This window comes from Protomyctophum bolini (genome assembly GCF_963924005.1).
Source record: "Protomyctophum bolini genome assembly, chromosome: 6".
NCBI classification, from domain to species: domain Eukaryota; kingdom Metazoa; phylum Chordata; class Actinopteri; order Myctophiformes; family Myctophidae; genus Protomyctophum; species Protomyctophum bolini.
This window is the reverse complement of record NC_137867.1, coordinates 36,020,786-36,037,143: the sequence shown is the minus strand read 5'-3', so window position 1 is coordinate 36,037,143 and position 16,358 is coordinate 36,020,786. Positions and strand designations below refer to the sequence as shown.

The 16,358-nt window shown below is 42.0% G+C and overlaps 3 protein-coding genes across 6 annotated transcripts in view; 1 reads left to right on the top strand and 2 right to left on the bottom strand.

The window, feature by feature from the left end:
- Positions 1-617: 617 nt before the first annotated feature.
- LOC308317371 (dual specificity protein phosphatase 18) lies at positions 618-2,022 on the top strand. Its single transcript, XM_080766339.1, has one exon. It carries the CDS (start codon positions 825-827, stop codon positions 1,374-1,376), a length of 552 nt encoding a protein of 183 aa, XP_080622465.1. The 5' UTR covers positions 618-824; the 3' UTR covers positions 1,377-2,022.
- An 84-nt stretch (positions 2,023-2,106) lies between these two features.
- tgoln2 (trans-golgi network protein 2) lies at positions 2,107-8,375 on the bottom strand. Its single transcript, XM_080766338.1, has 4 exons — positions 8,186-8,375; positions 4,446-5,611; positions 4,097-4,180; positions 2,107-3,979 (listed from the first exon to the last, which is right to left on the bottom strand). Exons 1-4 carry the CDS (start codon positions 8,265-8,267, stop codon positions 3,974-3,976), a joined length of 1,338 nt encoding a protein of 445 aa, XP_080622464.1. The 5' UTR covers positions 8,268-8,375; the 3' UTR covers positions 2,107-3,973.
- Positions 8,376-14,022: 5,647 nt separating this feature from the next.
- tcf7l1b (transcription factor 7 like 1b) overlaps positions 14,023-16,358 on the bottom strand; it is a 46,434-nt gene continuing 44,098 nt past the window's right edge. For all 4 annotated transcript variants that reach the window (XM_080766568.1, XM_080766569.1, XM_080766570.1 and 1 more), the window contains exons 10-12: positions 16,103-16,210; positions 15,803-15,854; positions 14,023-14,750 (exon numbers count right to left, since the gene is read on the bottom strand). In XM_080766568.1, coding sequence (XP_080622694.1) covers positions 14,242-14,750; positions 15,803-15,854; positions 16,103-16,210 — 669 coding nt within the window. In that variant the 3' untranslated portion in view covers positions 14,023-14,241. The remainder of the gene's footprint in view (positions 14,751-15,802; positions 15,855-16,102; positions 16,211-16,358) is intronic.

The window sequence follows — 16,358 nt, the reverse complement described above, 5'->3', positions numbered from 1 at the left end:
CTATCTATTCTCCACTCACTACGAGTAAAACACTTTGAGCTGTAGAGCTCCATGTGTGAATCTGAGACTTGTCGTTTCTGCGTTTCATAAGGAATAAGCCTAATTAATTCAAATGTTCACTCTTTTTTCCTCTCTCCTCATATAAGACAGGTCACAGCTGGGTGTATAGGCCTGCCGCCTACGGATACTCTGACCAGTGCTGTTATATAATACGTTCAGGGAGGGACTTTACAGTCATCATAATCAGTAAGGTTGGGAGTTGTGCTGGCTCATGAGAATTTCACCCACCTGCCACCTTAGGCCTACTTGTAATATATGTGATGTAACTAAATTGATTCTGATTTCAGATTATTCCCTATAGCCAGCCCATTTCACATGACGCTCGTCCTTCGCAAGCATGTTTCAGGGCTATTTTTCCCGTGACTGCAGTCCCTGAACTTGTTACAGCATACAAAAAGGGCCAGCCATGCAGTTGTGGTTCTGTTGTCATGAACTTGCTTGCATGTACACCTCCAGCAGGGGGCAATATAGGCTATTATAATGAGCTTAAACAAACTTTGGTCTCACTGAGTAGCCATACATGTGATGATGTGATGGTTGAGGGGGTTATCTGTTGATGGTCTGGTCTTTGGTCTGGTCATTCATTCACATCACATCACTGCTATATTTTGCATAATGTTGCAAATACTTTCCTTATTAGGAATTGGGGCTGTGTCGTCACGTTATATGAATTACGTCACTTCTACTTCAAAGTGGAGGCTTTTAAAGACAGAGCCGTAGAGTAGTGTTTTTCACAGAGAGTAAGCTAGTATTCACTATAATTAATGATGCACCAGCCAGGTACTCGGGGACTCTCTGGTTTATGCCCCATTACTGATCAACTTTATCTGAGCAACAGCCGAGCGGCGAATGACGGCGATGTGATACCTCGTTACAAGATAACGTGCATCATCAACGTCACAGAGAAGAGCAGAGACCGCGATGCCACCGTGCCCCCCGCGGTGGACTACCTCCATGTTCCGGTCACAGACTCACCGCTGACTCGTCTGGACGCTCACTTCGACCAGGTTGCGGATAAAATTCAGCAGGTCGGAGAGCACGGTGGTGGGCGCACGTTGGTGTACTGCAACGCCGGCGTGAGCCGCTCCGCGACGCTCTGCATGGCATACCTGATGAAACACCACGCCATGAGTCTGCTGGAGGCGCACGCGTGGGTCAAGTCACGGCGCCCCATCGTCCGACCCAACACCGGGTTCTGGAAACAGCTCATCCAATATGAACTCTGTCTGCGTGGAAACAACACCGTCCGAATGGTGTCCTCCTCCATCGGAGAGATACCACATATTTATGAAGCAGAGACCAAACATATGATTTAACTTTGAATTTGTAGAGATTTATCATTACCACCAGTGCACCCACACATATTCGAGATAGCTCCTGGTCCTGAGTCTGACTGTCCATGATTTGTACCTGGTAAAACTGTTAAATAAAAATAAACTATCCATAGAAACAAGTAATGACCACTGCTCTTAATAGACAATATGAAGTGACTGACGTGTGTAGTGGTTTGAAATAGGCCTACTAATTTGACAAGCTTGGAAATAAGTCAGTCTACATTAGGCTGCATATTACTAACTTAAACTGATTCTGTGTGTGTGTGTGTGTGTGGCCGAATTTGACAAGCTTGGAAATCAGTCAGTCTACATTAGGCTGCATATTACTAACTTAAACTGATTCTGTGTGTGTTGATTGATTGAAATATTTATTAGTTTGCAGAATTACAGTACATTTCAAGCACAAACTCAATACAAAGACTGTTAACTGTGAGTGGACGACCCAATTAAGCATTACACTTGTTTACAAGAGGCCCAGGGTCCACCATGTTCAATTCATCAACAGGTACGGTCGCCCCTTTTCCATCTCGCCCCATTACTGTTAGTGTGTATATTTGAGACAAGTACTAGTATGTGCACCCTACTTCTTGCTATTATATTGTCTGAGTAGCCAATACATTTGTTTCCAATCAATGAACTGTACTTTGTATTGGTAAACCTATGACAGCATGAGGGAGGGTGTTGTGTAGGCTAATTAAATGATTAGGCTGGAAAGTATAAAACTATTTATTTCAAAATTAAAACTTCAATTGGTCCAGCATACAAGAAAGTAATGTGCACACATTTGCATTTCAAAGACAGAATGACAGTAAACAGAAAGCCACTATGTAAAACAAAATTATGCCCATGTCACATGTGGTTAATCTTTAGCAATTTCTCAGATTTGAAAATGTATTAGGTTACAAAGTATGTTAGTCTATCTTTTTTGTCATTATAAATTATTATAATTTGAATCATTTTATTTTTGTTTAATTTCATTTTTATAATCATTTTCAGGCCAAAGTATGAGTATATTTGTCATAATCACTTTTCAGGCCAATTAAAAGACATCGTTCAATTTAGTGGGTGAAATAATTGTTTGCATGACATGGCAATTAAGAAAGATGATCTATCACAGCTATAATGGAACATTTTGCAACTGTTGGTAAATAATATTAAAGGAGCATTCAGTGATTTGGGTGATTTGGAGAAAATAAACGGTCCGCCCGGTATCAAGCTGTGCACAGTTGCACATGCACGCATTACAGTGGGAGACACGCAACAGGCCAACAAACGAAATTATATTTTAATTAAGTGAACTATTCACTGAATATACCTTTAAATGAAAATACAGCCAAGGGGTGACAAAGTATAATAGTAAGGAAGTAGGAAATGGATGATGAAAATAAATATAGTGGTAATGTAGGAAGCAGGCAAATTATAGCAAATGTTACTGATCTCTGTCAAGCCATTTGGCACAGCTTTCTTTGTGATGTCATGTCAGTATTGAAAACATACACACAATCTATTATAGATCAAAATAATTATATAGCACTCAATTTGGACAAAAATATATGGTCATTATTTTTTAAGCGTACTGCCACACAAGTTATAACCTTTCTCCGTTATTGCACTCCAATCAAAACAGTGCAATTGAATTGTTGGCCCGTTTCCCTGACGAACATTAGTTGTTTTTTTATATGTTTAATGAACATTTATAAGACTTGTCCCATCGCACCAATCCAATTACAAACTGTTCACCTAAAACGGAGAAATCATCTATGGATGTGTTGGACACCAACACAGTACTCAGACTGTCAACTTAGTTTTGAATGTATCGATAGTTCTGAGATAAGATTGTTCAGATAATGTACATCTTAAATAGTAGTGTGTGTGTGTGTGTGTGTGTGTGTGTGCCCAACAGATCAATTTATAATCAAATGTTTGGTTAGCTTGACTGTACAATGAATTACAGTAAGTGAGCAACATGCTAGCCTTTCTTTAGGACATTAAAAGTCACTAGTACGGTACATTCATCTGGCCGATGTCATTTGGTCTCGGTCATGTTAGAAGGCAGACATTGAAACATCCCCTTCAGTACATCGCAATGCCATTTCATACACACGAAAATAAATTAGAATTTTATCTGATATGCATAAAGAACTTTCCTTCATCAGTGGAGTGCCGCAACACCAACATCTTATTTTAAATGGCTTAGTCATTTAAATTAATGTAGTACAACAATTACATACAAAGATTGACCGAAAAAGAAAGAAATTATCTTATTAAAATATCCTGAGTCAGTGCCCTTGGGCAGCATCTTTCAGACCAAGTGAAAAAACATAAAAGGTTGCCTGTATGTGGCGTAACAACAAAAGTGCAAACACAGCATGCTTACGGTAACCTTTGCTGACCTTCAGTAATTCCAATAAGGCAACAGTGTCATCTGCATAGTCATGCAATAAATGTACAAAATACAATTCTCCAAACTATAAAGTGATTAAACCAAAGAAAATGTCACATCATCATGCCTTCTCTTACTAAAACCACGTACAGTGTACTTAGCTGCATCAGGAATTGGCTTCAACACAATGATACCTTCACATCTGAAAGAAAGAAGAAGAAAAAAAAGAAATCAGTTCTGACAACACTAACGGTGATATTAAAGTTTGCTTTATAATAATAGGAAAACACAAATGTAATTATTCCAATGAATTACTCACATGCTGATCCAGCTTCTGGTAATCTGTAGATTTGGGCCTACGAGTTGATCTGGATTTCTTACCCTCCAGAACGAAGGCAATTATCTGAGTAACAAAACAAACAGATGTGAGATATGATATGATATATATATTATATATATTATTATATATTTATTTTCCATTGTCATAAACAGGTACCAGCTACTAACATGGCTTTTGGTCTCTAATAGTCTAATTGAATGACTAAACATTTTTTTCCTCACAATTTGTTATTGTTGATATAATTTAGATGCTTCAGCTTTACTTAAACATGACAATTTGATCTACAATAGACAGTGAAAAACAAATCTGATTTTGGCAACTACTGTACCTTGCGCTTATTGTGGTAAGCAATGTAGAGCATTGCCACCAAGACGGCTGTGGTCACAAGATAGGCAAAGAAGTGACTGTTTTCCATGTCATCTTTTGGAAAAGTCATGGCGTGCATGGAATCATCTTCGGCTTCTCCTTTGTCCAGTTTGCCTGATGACTTTTCAACCTTGTCGATTTGCTCTCCAGGTTGGTCCTGGTTGGATTCTTCTCCAGGTTGGCTGTTCTCGGTTTCCTTTCCCGGTTGGCTGTTCTCGGTTTCCTTTCCCGGTTGGCTGCTCTCGGCCTCCTTTCCAGGTTGGCTGTTCTCGGTTTCCTTTCCAGGTTGGCTGTTCTCGGTTTCCTTTCCCGGTTGGCTGTTCTCGGCCTCCTTTCCCGGTTGGCTGTTCTCGGTGTCCTTTCCAGGTTGGCTGTTCTCAGCCTCCTTTCCAGGTTGGCTGTTCTCGGTGTCCTTTCCAGGTGGGCTGTTCTCTGTGTCCTTTCCAGTTAGGCTGTTCTCTGCCTCCTTTCCAGGTTGGCTGTTCTCGGCCTCCTTTCCAGGTTGGCTGTTCTCTGCCTCGTTTCCAGGTTGGCTGTTCTCTGCCTCCTTTCCAGGTGGGCTGTTCTCGGCCTCCTTTCCAGGTTGGCTGTTCTCGGTGTCCTTTCCAGGTTGGCTGTTCTCGGCCTCCTTTCCAGGTAGGCTGTTCTCGGCCTCCTTTCCCGGTTGGCTGTTCTCGGCCTCCTTTCCAGGTTGGCTGTTCTCGTCCTCCTTTCCCGGTTGGCTGTTCTCTGCCTCCTTTCCCGGTTGGCTGTTCTCTGACTCCTTTCCCGGTTGGCTGTTCTCTGCCTCCTTTCCAGGTTGGCTGTTCTCGGCTTCTTTTCCACGTTGGATGTTATCGGTGCCCACTGCAGATAGTTGGACATCCTTCAGATTCGCAGAGCTCCCCAACTCCACAGTATTATGATTCGTTTTAGGTACCACGCTTTCTCCACTCTGGCTTGTTCCTGTAATGGTTGTTGGCTGTTTCTTTTTAGAATCTATTTTAGATTGTCCATTGCTTGTATCTCCTTGATTCTCCACTGTTGCTATGTTTTTTCCAGTCACTTTAATTGGGTTGTCATCTTGTGGTAAAGTCTCTGGTGCATTTCCACTGGAATTATTGGTCTGAGCAGGTTGCACAGGTACTCCTATAAATAAAGAAAACTAGTTTAAATAGCATGCATGTAATGTACATTCAGTTTATGGCTCAATTCATCTCCTATACTTTTACTATAAACATAGACTACGAAAAGACAAAAACCTTCAATGTATGATATTTTTTATGTCTGGAAGTCATAGAACTGTGTTTTGCAAAACAGAGAAAGAATAATGACCCAGTTCAGCTACAGAGCTGCGGGATCAATGTAACACAGCAAGGAATGGTATAGTGATTGAAGGTGTGGATTATAGTGAGATTTACCATGGCAACCAGCCAATCAGAATCAAGTAGTGGGACTAACCGTTTTAGAATCCCTATTCTAGTTTGCCAAGAGGGTGGGACAACAGTAAGCACACTTATCACATGACCCCCAAATATTGAGTATCTGCTTCTACAGAGAAGGGGAGACTTTGTTCTTATGTCCACACAACAGCTCTAATAAATGAGGGGCGCTGTTGTCGTCATACATCAATTTATGTTAGCGGACATTTGACATTGCTACATATTAAGGTGGTCCCTTATTGGCCAAGCACTACCAACAACATGTAATTGGTTAGCCGGTTTGCTCGTTTACATATGACGTAAGATTTCCCTTCAATGCCAATGGCGTTTAATGTTTTGATGTTTAATTTACATCATATTTAGCGGAATTATCAGCTCTTATCATCATACATCATCATGAATCATCTCATACTGGCCAATCAGAATGCCTGTTGCCTGTGATTGGTTAGCTGATTTTCTTGTTTACATATGACGTAAATTTCCCCTTCAATGTCAATTGTGTTTAATGTTTTGATGTTTAATTTTAAAATCATATTTAGTAGAATTCTGACGTAATTTCTGCGTTCACTGTCAATGGCAAATATTGAGACGTGTTGGGACAAGATTTAGCAGACATTTGACCTGAATTCCCCTTTCATTGTCAATGGCAAATCTTGAGACGTGTGGTTGGGGACAAAAATATAATATAAAGCAAAACTTCCAAAAAGGTTTAAAAATACTTAGCGGCAGCGGTCTCTTAAAGCTGTTGTATGCATCTTTGAAACATCATGATCTCACCAACACTCAAGCGAACGAGCAGGTCTCCGTGAACAGGTAAATCTGTGTCCTATGGACGGTGGAATAAGCTACGAGGGACCCTAGGGTACCGCCGACCAAATTCAGAAAAGGTAACCGAGGGTCCCGAAAGGGGCTAGTAGGGTCCCAGGCTCCAGCCGTCCCACCAAAACAGTGGGCACCACCACCCAACAGACGACTTGGCATGTGGGGAACTAGACTGGTTTTCAGGCTAACCCAGGCTACAATCAGTAGGCCTACAATACGATTATACAATGGTGTCACATGTCTACATTTATCAGGCTTGCCTAAAGGATATTAGGATAACACAAAAGCATTGTGGTTCTGGTCCTGTGTATTAGGGGGGTTGATTGTTTTTGGTTGAAGACTGGGCACTACTCTTGATTAACTAAGTTTTGAAACAGGTGAAGCCTCAACAAGCCAAAAAACCCTGGTGTACATGATTAACAGTCAGTCAACTATCACCGTTTAATAATTATGTCTCATCTGTTAACAAACTAATGCCCAGTTGTCAATGTCCCATATCCTCCTGAACTTTGGCCCATGCCATATAGGTCATTCATATTGTCTAATGCCTGGGACATACTGTGTGAAGGGCTCTTCAGTTCAGTTCAGTTCGGATCTACTTTGGAACCATTTGAATACTCTAAATTATTTGGATGTAAATACTATTATCTGAACCATGTAGCACATTCTCTATGTACATTGACTTTATACCTACTAAAAATAATTGTTAAACCCTAAACCTTTCTCAGAACGTTATTTCATCTGCCTCCAAATCAAATTAAAGTCTTTCTATTTTTTGGTACAGTGACTGTCATTTAAAATGTAAAGGGCTACTCACTCATTTTTAAGGTAAATACAGCACGGTATTTAATTAATCTCCCGGTTGGGTTATTTGAAGGTATATTTATTTACAGTCCTTTCTAAATTATCATTACAAAATAGATATAATTTATTTGTATCTATTAATCACCATGAGCAGAGATAAGGAATAAGATAAAGGATTCATGTCTCAGTAGCATTTCATTTAGAAAAACGTGTATGGCCTACTGTCCATGCGTTCGATATCGAAACTAATTGTGCAATCAACGTGTTGTTGTTATAGTGATTCGACGCAATCGACGGGCCATAAATAATGGACCTGATTGTGCCAATGCCATACATAACATAATGTGGCATTTTGGTTGAGTTATCACAGCTTAAACACCGTGTAAATGGGAATAATAAATACATTCAGTTAAAAGTATGTCAACATATACCCGGAACACAATGCGGATGTCACCACATAAGCACTAAGCAGCGGTGACTGTGACGAATGCATTTCGCTCCTCCAGTTCAAAGTTCTCGTGTCAATCGTACGACGGTGTCGCTTGCCAAAAAAATAACAGATCTACAAGCTAAAAAGGCGTCGCGGTGCGACGTGTTGTTAGCTTGTAGATCAGTTATTTTTTCGGGGGAAAAAAACTTGGGTGACTGTTCTTACCTTTAATGATGCTGCAACACAGTAAAAATGTCACTAGGACACAGATCTTCCTCATTGTGATCCTTGTTAATGACAACAACATAAAGTGATGATGCTGTCACAGTCGTATAATAATAAAATGAATGTGCTGTGATGAAGAAGGCTTTTGGGTCCCAGCAGGGTACGTGTTGTCGTGTGCGTGTAACACAGATGACAAGTAGCGAGATCTCTCCAGTCTCCTCCTCCTTCTCTTTCACTTCCTACTACAAGTGTTGCCATGTCTGTTTTGAGCGACTTTGGGCTTGTTCTTTTTCTTGGTGGTTGCTGTTGGGGGCTTGTTTCTACTTTCTAGTGTAACTTTGCATATTCTTGGACGTTTCCAAATATTGTTTAAACCAGTTGTTCTCAAATATTTTCATGTCAAGGAATGAATATGTATACATGAGTGAAGAATATGATAAATATATCTGATCTGCAAGTTCATTTTTTGGGCTTGTTTTCCTGGACTTTATTTCTCTCACAAAATCTGGCAACACTACTAAAGAGCCCATAGTTCAGGAGGGCGGTCACGCTGTGATAGGTTACCTGGTTGTCAGGCAACCACTGCAACCAAACATCTACGCGTGTCCAAGTAGACATACTCATTTAATTCAACTTTAGTGCATACTGCATACTGCAGCAACTGATTTGTATCTTAAAATATCCCACAGAGATGAAGAAAAAAACTGTCATGACAAACACTCCTCAGTCTCCATAGAAAGATGCTGTCCAAAAGGAACACAATATTTAACAAATGTTGTCTTGTCTTCTGAATATTTACTAGCCCATATGGCCCATGCGTGAAGTTGGCCCATAAATTGGCCCCGTGCCTAGTAGTCCCACTCCCTTCAGGTTATGGGATGGAGACTCTAGTCTAGCACATAGCAACTCATGATGCCATAGCGACCACCAGTCTTCTTCAGGGCAGAGCTGCACATTTCGTGTCAGTACAGTAGCTCCTTATGGTGCCGTGCAGTGGTTAATTGCAGATAGGACAGGCCGACAGGGGGATAATCGATGATCCGTTTCCCAGCATGTGACCCTATCGGCAGCAGGTGGCAGTAGTGGACTTCAATGCAAGCGTTAATTAAATGTCTCATCCACCCTGTCTGTCCCCATCCATATAATCTTTGGTTGCCCTCAGAGTGTGCGCGCGCGTGTGTGTGTGTGTGTGTGTGTGTGTGTGTGTGTGTGTGTGTGTGTGTGGGTGTGTGTGTGTGTGTGTGTGTGTGTGTGTGTGTGTGTGCGCGCGCGCGTGCGTGCGTGCTCTTTTTCGTTTGCTGAAAAATCAACATTTTGGAGTTAGGTGGTTTCTTCCTGACAGCAGAGATATGCAGTAGGCTATGAATAAACTCAAACATATACGTATATTGTATATGAATATACTGTTTGTAAACACACACACACACACACACACACACACACACACACACACACACACACACACACACACCCTTCAATATCTCTCGGCATTGATTAGGAGATAGCATTTGCATTAAACGCTAATTGGAGGTGTTTTACATCTCAGCTGGAAGGGGTGGGGGGGGGCGACCTGTGGATCCTTGTAATGAATATGTCTTAATTATGGCAGGCTGTTTTGACATTTGAAAAGTCAGATGATCCCTCTTATTCTTGAGGCCGATTTGCATTTCCCTCTTTTAAGGTCAAATGGTCATGAATAATACATTAGTACGGAGATATTCTCCTGTATGCTCGCAGCCAGACACGTACCTTTCCCCTCCTCCTCACACAACTGAGCTCAGTGGATGTGAGAGAAACAATCAATTAATATCACACCGCTCTCTCTGCCCCCATCCATCCATCCATCTTCAACCGCTTATCCGGAGTCGGGTCGCTGGGGCAACAGCTCCACCAGAGAGCTCCAGACATCCCTCTTAGTCTCCAGAGCAACATTAGTAACTTCCTCCTGGGGGATCCGGAGGCGTTCCAAGGCCAGTGAGTCAATGTGATCCCACCAACTGCTCCTTGGTCTGCCCCGGGGTCTCCTCCCAGTGGGACGTGCCTCGAGGACCTCCCAGGGAGACGCCCGAGAGGCATCCTAACCAGATGCCCGAACCACCTAAGCTGGCTCCTTTCCAAGCGAAGAAGCAGGGACTCTACTCCGAGTCTCTCTTGTGTGACTGAACTTCTCACCCTATCTCTAAGGGAGATGCCAGCCACACGTCGAAGAAAACTAATTTTGGCCGCTTGTATTCACAACCTTATTCTTTCGGTGTACACTGGTGTAATGCTAGTGGAGTTACAAGTGGATAAATTAAAACTGAGAATCTTTACTATGTGGTACAGTATCTTTTTTTTTTAATATAATTTTTATCCCACGATTTTGTAACCCATTTTTCACCCCTGTGTCAATTATCTAATGTGATCCTGGGCTCTACACACCCTCCGTCAACCTGGGGAGAGCAACGGACTTGAACTCATGCTTCCTTCATGCCTAAGTTGCTCCTTTACACCTGACAGGGGGGAGTTTCCCTGGTTGGACATAGCGCATGGAAGGAACACGTTATTCCAACCAGTTCCATTCCCATCCATCAGGCGCCCCGGCTGGCCAGGGGGAGGCAGTTTAGAGACCAGCATTACTGCATGTTTTTGTGAGGGTACCTACCCTAGGGGACACGGGGAGAACATGCAAACTCCACACAGAAAGGCCCTTTCGCCAACACCGCCTCGGGTATGGGCACTGATGACGCGGAGGAGGAAACACGCTGCCAGCACCCACAGCTCCCCGAGCGGGAATCGAACCCAGGACCTTCTAGCTGTGAGGCGACAGCACTACCAACTGTGCCACCGTGCCCCTAGTGGTACAGTATCTTAACACAATGACTGCATGAGCCATTTAAAATAAACAATAATAATTTAATAAATGATATGGAAGTGTATTTTTGTGATTTAATTCAAAGTGACCGACCGACTACCAATATCAAGAATTATGTCAAACTGTTAATCACAGGATACTGGCGTTTCATGGACCATACTAGCATATGATGATGATGATAATAATGAATTATAATAATGATGTGATTTCCCTCTTTTCATTTGAGATTTCAATGTTGGCCTCCTAGTGGCAACAGGCAATGTGTCCACGTCACATCATGTGACATATCAAAGGGTTAACCTGGAATACATTCAAGATCAAAGGAGAGCCCAAATAAGAACCTTGGCAAGAGATTGCAAGAATTTAATGAGCAAAATTAACATGTATTAAGTCTGACCCAGTGCTTACATGGCAGATGTCGATTTAGAGAGGCAACCAAATGCATTATTAGATAATAAATAGTAATGTATTAGAATAGTTTGTGGCCCAATGTATGATTCATAATGCCAGATACTACCAATTTCAGTTTGAATATTATTTCATAACTTTCTCAAGTTTGATTTCACTCCATCAGCACAATCAATCATGGGCGAGGTGTCAACACATACACTGCACACATTCCTTCGAAATTAATGTTTTAACTCTAGCAAGCGAAAATAATGGGCGTATGTTCAGTGCATTTGTCAGCACAATAATCTTATTTGAAAAGGAGACATCTCCTTCAATAAATCAACACCCAACACTGTACGTGAATATAAAATACAAAAATTAGAGTGGCAGACAGTAAGAAAAATCCAATAAGCGGAAATACACCACATGGCATTCAAAACAACACGAAGCGGACAGTATATTTGAAGTCCTTCTCTTGGAGGCTGAGCTTCATAATGGGAGCGACTATCTATAGAGAATTGAACACCGCTGTGGATGTGTGGCCTTGAGCTGCAGCTTGCCTGGCTGTTTTGACAACTCATTACCTGTAATTTCAGTGATGGATTGGTGAAGCAGCTGAGAGTGGGCAGCTATGGCACCAGAGACCAAGGCTTCTGCCTGGAATGATGTAAGACAGAAAAGCAAACAAGCAAAGACTTATTATCGCTAATGATTCCTTAAGACACAGGGGTGGGGATGATGATGGGGGGCTGACGCTTGGTATCTTCACTGCAGGGCCATAAGAGACTAGAGAGGCCTCATCCTCAGTGAGTAGTCCATCTGTCCGTCTTTCGCCTTGAAGTCCAGAGAAGAAATTGCCTGACTGAAGGCACAGGCCTTCAGCCGTTATTGACATCATGGAAGGATAATGATCATCTGATGATCGATCGATATTATAATTTAATGAGCGTTCACTATGAGTATGTATGCAGTGACATTTTGGACGAAGTCCTACAAATAGGCCTAATAATATAGCAAAAATAGCAGATCTCCAAGCCCAAATGTCACAGTGTGACGCATTCGTAAGCTTGCGATTTTTGAAAGAATGCAAAAAATGCAAATGCCAGGGTTGATGTGATTAATGTACTGTTGCTATAAATACCGTAGTTAGTATATTAACCACAAAACAATCTTGCAACAGCACCATAGAACAAAAAGTGATGATAAATAAACAGCCTAAATTGCCTATAAAAATAACATTGATAATTATCTTTAGCATATCCACATTCATGCCTACATCTCCACTCATAAACACAATGTAGAGTGGGTATCGTCCTGCTAAATACAACTCAGTTATAAAATGTATCTGCATGGGGAAAAAAGGCGATGAATAGTTAATAAAGTTCTTGTGTGTTATGTAAGCTTAGTCCGTCAACTTGTGCACCGAATGAGCCTGAATAACCTCAATGGCAATGGAATGGGGGCACATCCAAGTACCATCTGTCTAGTTGTTGGTGATGTTGTGGTGGAATACACCCTACTGCTCCAGATCCCCGACTGAGGGGACTTCCAGGCCCGGTCCCCCTGCTCCAGGATAATTGGTCCATCCCTGGCTCCACTCCTCATCTCCAATGCCACCAAAAACTGTAACCTACCTTGTGTATTTTTCACTAATTGAATTGCCTAATGAGGTCCCAGGGGCTACATCCCATTACCTCTGAGTTAATTAAAGCCTTAGCAATGTGCCAAACGGTGAATACAGAAGCAGTAAAAGTGCAAGGGAAACAGGGAAAGCGAGCACAGTTTGGTGTGCCGGGGGGATGGGGCGGGCGAGGGGCGGGTGGGGACTGACCTGTTTTTTTTTGTCATTGTTATGGAACTGTATCTTCCAGGAAGGAACAGATGTCTATTTTTTCCCATCAAATTTTGTTACCCCTTTAAATTTCCAATGTGGTTAGCCTAAATCTGCCTTATTAAACATTAAACTTGAATACGACTCTACTACCCGAAATGTTTTTTTTATCAAGATGTTCCTTGTTGAGAGCTGGAGAGAGACAAGCACACTACTAAAATCATTCATGTCTGCAAACAAATTTGCCTGTTAAACAACATAATTACAAAACCACTGACAGGTGTGCCACTGACTTCTATTCGGTTTCATAATGACTAATAAAATAGCAGTGCTTACTATAGCTACATTCCAAACAGCTAAAACAGTCAGTTGCTATCAACATGTAAAGTGCTGTGGTTACAGTTATGGGAATAATAACCAAGCCCTCAGTGGCTTGTTAAAAAGAACACCTAATTAAGCCACTTAAGTGTTTTCTGGTACACATGATAAAAACAATCACTGACACACTTTTTAAGAAACAATTTCAAATGTTTATTTAACATGTCAAAGAGGGGCACACACTTCAGAATTGAAAGGGGCTGCAATTATTGGCCAGTACTATGAATTAAACTTAACACTAACATTAATCAAGTTTTGGCTAAAAAGAAAAGGTATTTTTGTTCCTTTTTTGTTTTTTTATAAAGAAACTTTATGTACATTGGTTCTTTTATACAAGAGGTTCATTGGATAAATGCATCAAAAAATGTAACCAGTTCTGCAGTAAACTTTACAAAAAATACATTTTTATTTCATTGAGAGATGTAGAAAAGGAGGCGATCAAATATTGACCAATAATATTTCTTCCTTTTCATTATTTAGAAAAAAAGTTGTTCTAATACCTATTTCAAAGAAAAGCAATATACAGCACAATAAATGGGGAGGACCATGAAAACAACAAAAAAAGTTTTTTGCAAAAGAAGAAGAAGAAGGAAAAAAAAAGATTTAGTCATTCGATTTGGTTACCAAGGAGAGGGGCTGTGACTGGAACAGAGCATGATGGGAGTGGAGGGCCGCCTGGTGGAACGGGGAGGGAGGGGAGAGCATGGAGGGGTGCAGGGAAGTGAAGGGGATTGGCCGAGTGAGAATGGGGCTCGAATGGCTACCTGAATGGATGGAGATGGCGGGGTGGTGGTGGTGGTGGTGGTGGTGGGAGGAGGAAGAGGAGGAGGAGGATGAAGAGGAGGAGGAAGAAGAGGAGGAAGATGACGCGGATCCAGGAGCTTTCCCGGGCAGGTGGAAATGGTGGTGCATGCGTCCCTCCGGCTTGGTGGTGAGAGACAGCGGCTGGGCCTGCTCCGAGTGAGTGGCGGCTGGCGCGGCCGGAGACGCCAGCGCCGCCGAGGGCGTGGCCGGGGAGTCCAGCATGCTGCCGTGAGACGACGCGGGGCTGTCGCACATCTTCTCCGAGGGAAGGTACTGAACGCACTGCTTCTTGTTCCTTATCGAGAAGTCTGAGGAGAGGCAGAGAGAAAGAGAGCGAAAAATTATATTAAGCGTTGGTCTAACATTTTGATAAGAGTCCCTCGACAATGCTCGTCAGATGACAGGCGGGGGGTATGGACATATTGACATGACCGTGTCCGTTGGCAATATAATGTTCTTATTTTGATAAGACCCAATTACTGAAAGGGTGTTCTTCAGAATATGTATGACACTGATTTACTATAACACAATGGCACATAATCATTAGGAGTCCACTAGGACAGTGGTTCTCTAACTTTTTATTTTCACAGACCCCCATAACTCTGAGAGTGCACGAATGGAACCAAATGGAGCCGGATACATTTGGTTCCATTTCTGCACTCTCAGAGTTACAGACCTGTAAAAGGGCAAGCAAGGCTATAGCTCTTTATTTATATAATATTATTGTCCACTCATTTGTATGTCCATGGTAAAAACAAAAGTTTCGACAAAAATGTCCACCACAAGCCAACATGGCGATGATTCAGGAAGAGGGGTCGACATAAAACAGAGGATGGGTGCGATGGAGGCTGACGAAAGAAAACACGTGAATTAAAATAAATAGATGCACGACAGAATTCAAACACGTATCCTACGCATATACCCAACGGCGACAATAAATGCGTTAACAATGGAAATAAATCTGCCGCCATGATCCGACTCGACATAACAGCAGTGAGCGGTGAAACACTGAAATGAGACCGGCGGCGTGGGTGGAGCAGATGGCGATGGTCTTACTGTTGCACCGCAGCAGACATACCTGCCTCTATTAGCACTGAACCTCATATGCTGCTTGTCAACGTGTAGAGGAGGAGGAGGGAGTTAGTAGAGAGGTGTTAGTGTTAGTGAAGGAAATGCATACATAAATAAATAAAACCAAACAAAGGGATGCTTGGACCTATGATGGTCTGCAACGACCAATTCCTTGGGCATTGCAAGCTGAGTAAAACATATATATACTGTAAGGTAATTTTATACAGATTGTGTTGTTTTTGTTCCACTATAAGAAGGGACCAACAGAAAGGAGAGAAAAGCCCCTTACCCTCTGGTGTTGAGTCTGGCTTATTATCTCTCTTCCTCTTTTTCCGTTTTCCCTGCACAGATAAAAACAACAATGCTGTCAGAAAAGGGGGAAAAAAAGAAAGAAAGAAAAACGTCTCACAAACAAAGGGAAAGCAATCTGCTTCAGTCCATGAGAACAAAAGTGTAGTTTTTTGTCATTACTTGAAACAAACAATTAAAATTGTCTTTCAGGCTTTAGTGAAAACATATCCGACTCGTGGAGATCACTTTTTGCTGGTGGTTGAGAGAGATGGAATACGCAACGAGAAGAGCCACTCACATAGTTATCTCGTGCTGACCAGCCGGGGTAGAGCTGCGAGTGTAATTGCCTCTCTTTCCTCGCCAGCTCATAGTATTTGGCTTGTTCCTCTCTTGATAGGGAGTGCCACTGCAGACAAAGGAATAAGAAGTCAGTGGATATTGTGTTAGGGTACGTTAAATATATGCCAACACAATTGCCTACAAGCAACACGCATGCAAATGCACACGCTCAATCCCCCCACTAGTCGTGGGCACACGCGCGCGCGCGCACACAC